The sequence below is a fragment of the Medicago sativa genome, chromosome 2, assembly GCF_051527215.1.
Source record: "Medicago sativa cultivar Bolivia chromosome 2, Bolivia_mono, whole genome shotgun sequence".
Lineage (NCBI taxonomy): Eukaryota > Viridiplantae > Streptophyta > Magnoliopsida > Fabales > Fabaceae > Medicago > Medicago sativa.
Window position 1 is genome coordinate 7,488,445 of NC_140750.1, and position 3,251 is coordinate 7,491,695.

A 3,251-nucleotide genomic window follows, 5' to 3' on the forward strand; every position below is an offset into this window, starting at 1 on the left:
GAAATTGAATCTGATGTTGTTATTATGTATGTGATCGATCATATGCTTCTGTTGTTGTTTTTTTTTTGAACATGCTGCTTCTGTTGTTGTTGTTTCACACACAAAAGTAAATGTAAATGTAAATGTCTCTGATTTTCTCACTGTTATATGTATTTGTGATTAGCTATGGCCTCTTCTGAAGCATCAACACAACAATCAGCAGCAGAAGCTTCGACTCATGAATCTCAAACTCAAAATCAAAGGAATGTTAGGGCAAAAACCGATATAGCTTGGGGTCACGCTATAATTGTCCTAGACGGTGGAAAAGAAAAACCACAATGCATCTACTGTAAGAAATTATAAAGGGAGGTGGAATTAATAGATTAAAGTTACACTTGGCTGGAGAAGTTGGACAAGTTGAACCATGCGGCCAAGCTCCTGCAGAAGTCCGCTTTAAGATGCAACAAAATCGTGAAGAGACAAGGCTCAAGAAAAGAAAAACTGAACATCCGATAGGTAATGAAGAGCAAACACAGATAGTACAACCTAGGTCAGCGGTTGTTGCATCTCAAAAGGCCAAGGGAACAAACAGTGGAAGCTTTGATAATTACTTTTTGCCTAGAACAACTCCCGGATCACAGCCTACTATAAAAAGTGCGTTGCAAACCAAGGAAGTTGTAGAAAAGTGTGATCTTGCACTTGCAAAATGGTTCATTGCTGCATCTATTCCCTTCAATGCAGCAAATTCACCACATTTTCAGTCTGCGGTCGATGCTCTTTGTTGCATGGGAGCCGGATATAAAGCTCCTTCTATACATGATATACGTGGTCCTTTGCTAAATAAGTGGGTTGATGAAACAAAGAAAAAGATAGAGAAATACCGTGAGATTTGGAAGACTACTGGTTGTACTCTTATGGCAGATGGGTGGACTGACGGGGTTAGGAGAACTCTGATCAACTTTTTAGTTTATTGCCCTAAAGGAACAGTTTTTATCAAATCCGTTGATGCTTCTGGTGCTTCAAAAACTGGTGAGATGTTGTTTAAGCTTTTCAAGGAAGTAGTGTTATATATTGGCCCTGAAAATGTTGTTCAGATAGTGACAGATAATGCTGCAAACTATGTTGCTGCTGGTAGGTTATTGGAAAAAGAGTTCCCTGGCCTGTATTGGTCTCCTTGTGCAGCTCATTGCATTAACTTGATGTTTCAAGACTTGGGAAAATTACCAGAAGTTAAAGAGGCAGTTTCACATGCCACAAATGTAACCAAGTATATATATAATCATTGCTATCCATTGTAATGGAAGAGAGATACTTCGTCCTGCTCCAACTCGCTTTGCCACTAATTTCATTGCTTTGCTGAGTATTTTGTCTCAAAAAAATGCACTTAGAGCCATGGTAACATCTCAAGAGTGGACAATTTCTTCTTATGCAAAAGATGCCAAGGCCAAACAATTTGTGGAACAAGTCTTGAACACTAACTTTTGGACTGCTTGTGCTGACATAGTGAAACTCACAGAACCACTTGTAGGTGTGTTGCGTCTTGTGGACAGTGAAGATAAACCTGCTATGGGTTTTCTTTACAGAAATATGTATAAGGCTAGAGAGGAGATGGTGAAGAGGTTTCAAAGAAATAAGACAAAAGTGGAGCCTTACTTGAAGATCATAGATGATCGATGGGATTCACAACTTCGAAAAAATCTTCATGCTGCTGGTTATTGGTTAAATCCATCTTGTAGATTCAGTTCTGAATTTGAGAAACACAAGACCACCACATCTGGTCTTATAGATGTCATTGAAAAGTATGCTCGTAATGATCATGAGCTGCGATCAAAGTTAAATACGGAGACAAGTATATTTAGAAATTATGAGGGCGACTTTGGAAGGAAATCTGCTATAGAAGCTCGAAATTCACCATTTCCAGGTAGCTTACCTTTAATTGTATCATATAAACTTGTTGTAATCCTTGATTAATTGATGAAATTTTGCAATTTTATAGATGAATGGTGGGAACTTTACGGGTGTCAAGCACCACATTTGCAAAAATTGGCGATTCGGGTTCTAAGTCAAACTTGTAGCTTTTCTGGTTGCGAGAGAAACTGGAGTGTGTTTGAGCATATTCACTCAAAAAAAAGAAATAGGTTGGAGCATCAAAGGCTTAACGATCTAGTCTTTGTTCCTTACAACTTAATGCTAGAAAATAGGTATGTATTACTATATTTTAATTTGATCTTTTACATTTCATTTAATAGGAACAACTTAATGCTAGTCTTTGTTCGTTACAACTTACTGCTATAGTGGTTTATAAATCCATGATATGCTTGTTTTTGAGTAAAGGATGTTAAACTTAGGGAAAAATTGATCGTTTCAGCAGCTGGTTCTGTCATTATAGAATGTGAAGACTTTTATAATGATTTATAATGATTTATAGGAACAACAAGATTCGAAACTATGACCCCATCAATGATGAATTACTTGATGATCATCATGATAATTGGGTGTTGGAGGATTCACCGCCATTTTTAACAGTTGAGGAGTTGGAATCATTACGCAATGATCTTGCCAATATGACCATCCAACCTATTTCAAATGATATTGGTATGTATGTTTTTTCTTTTAAGGTTAAGATTTCATTATTTCACTATTTGGTTATATACCAATTGCTGATATTTATTTCAATTGATGTTTTCATAGATGGATTGAATTTGGATGAGGATGATGATTATGGCAATGATGCACCTGACACTAATGCAGAAAACATGGATCAAAGTAATGTTTTTGATGAAGCTGCTGGAGAAGATGCTGAATTCCTTGATGAGCTTGAAATTCATTCAATCTTGACTCCTTGAAATTAAATGTAATTGATGATAATACTTGTGTTTTTTTGGGATCAAAGTAATGTTTTTTGGGATCTATTTGGATTTTTACTACCAAAGATGTATTTTGAGTTATGACTATGTTTTGAATTTGAGCAATTAGCCTATAAAATTATTATTGTTGGATAGTTTTTATCTTATTTTACAGGGTGATTATTTTAGTTTCTAAAGTGACCGAGTCACCGATTCAATCCGAGTTAATCCGGTTCAATAACTATATAAATTTAATCTAAGGACCGAGTTATCTAACCGAGTCATCCGAGTGGTTCCGGTTCAGTCATGCGGTTCGACCAATGGCTCAGTGATTCGACCATTGACTCAGTGACCCAGTACCCTCGCCGAGTCGATGACCGAGCCGAGTTTTAAAACTATGCTAGGAGAGGAATTTGGCCACTCAAT

General features: G+C 36.8%; 2 protein-coding genes across 2 annotated transcripts; both read left to right on the plus strand.

Moving 5' to 3' along the window:
• The first annotated feature begins 217 nt into the window (after nucleotides 1-217).
• Nucleotides 218-1,277, plus strand: LOC146944120 (uncharacterized). The gene has a single exon (XM_085748789.1). The coding sequence runs from the start codon at nucleotides 438-440 to the stop codon at nucleotides 1,275-1,277; it is 840 nt and encodes a 279-aa protein (XP_085604915.1). The 5' UTR covers nucleotides 218-437.
• LOC146944121 (uncharacterized) lies at nucleotides 1,154-2,978 on the plus strand. Its single transcript, XM_085748787.1, has 4 exons — nucleotides 1,154-1,900; nucleotides 1,976-2,180; nucleotides 2,408-2,574; nucleotides 2,671-2,978. Exons 1-4 carry the CDS (start codon nucleotides 1,372-1,374, stop codon nucleotides 2,823-2,825), a joined length of 1,056 nt encoding a protein of 351 aa, XP_085604913.1. The 5' UTR covers nucleotides 1,154-1,371; the 3' UTR covers nucleotides 2,826-2,978.
• The last annotated feature ends 273 nt before the right edge of the window (nucleotides 2,979-3,251 follow it).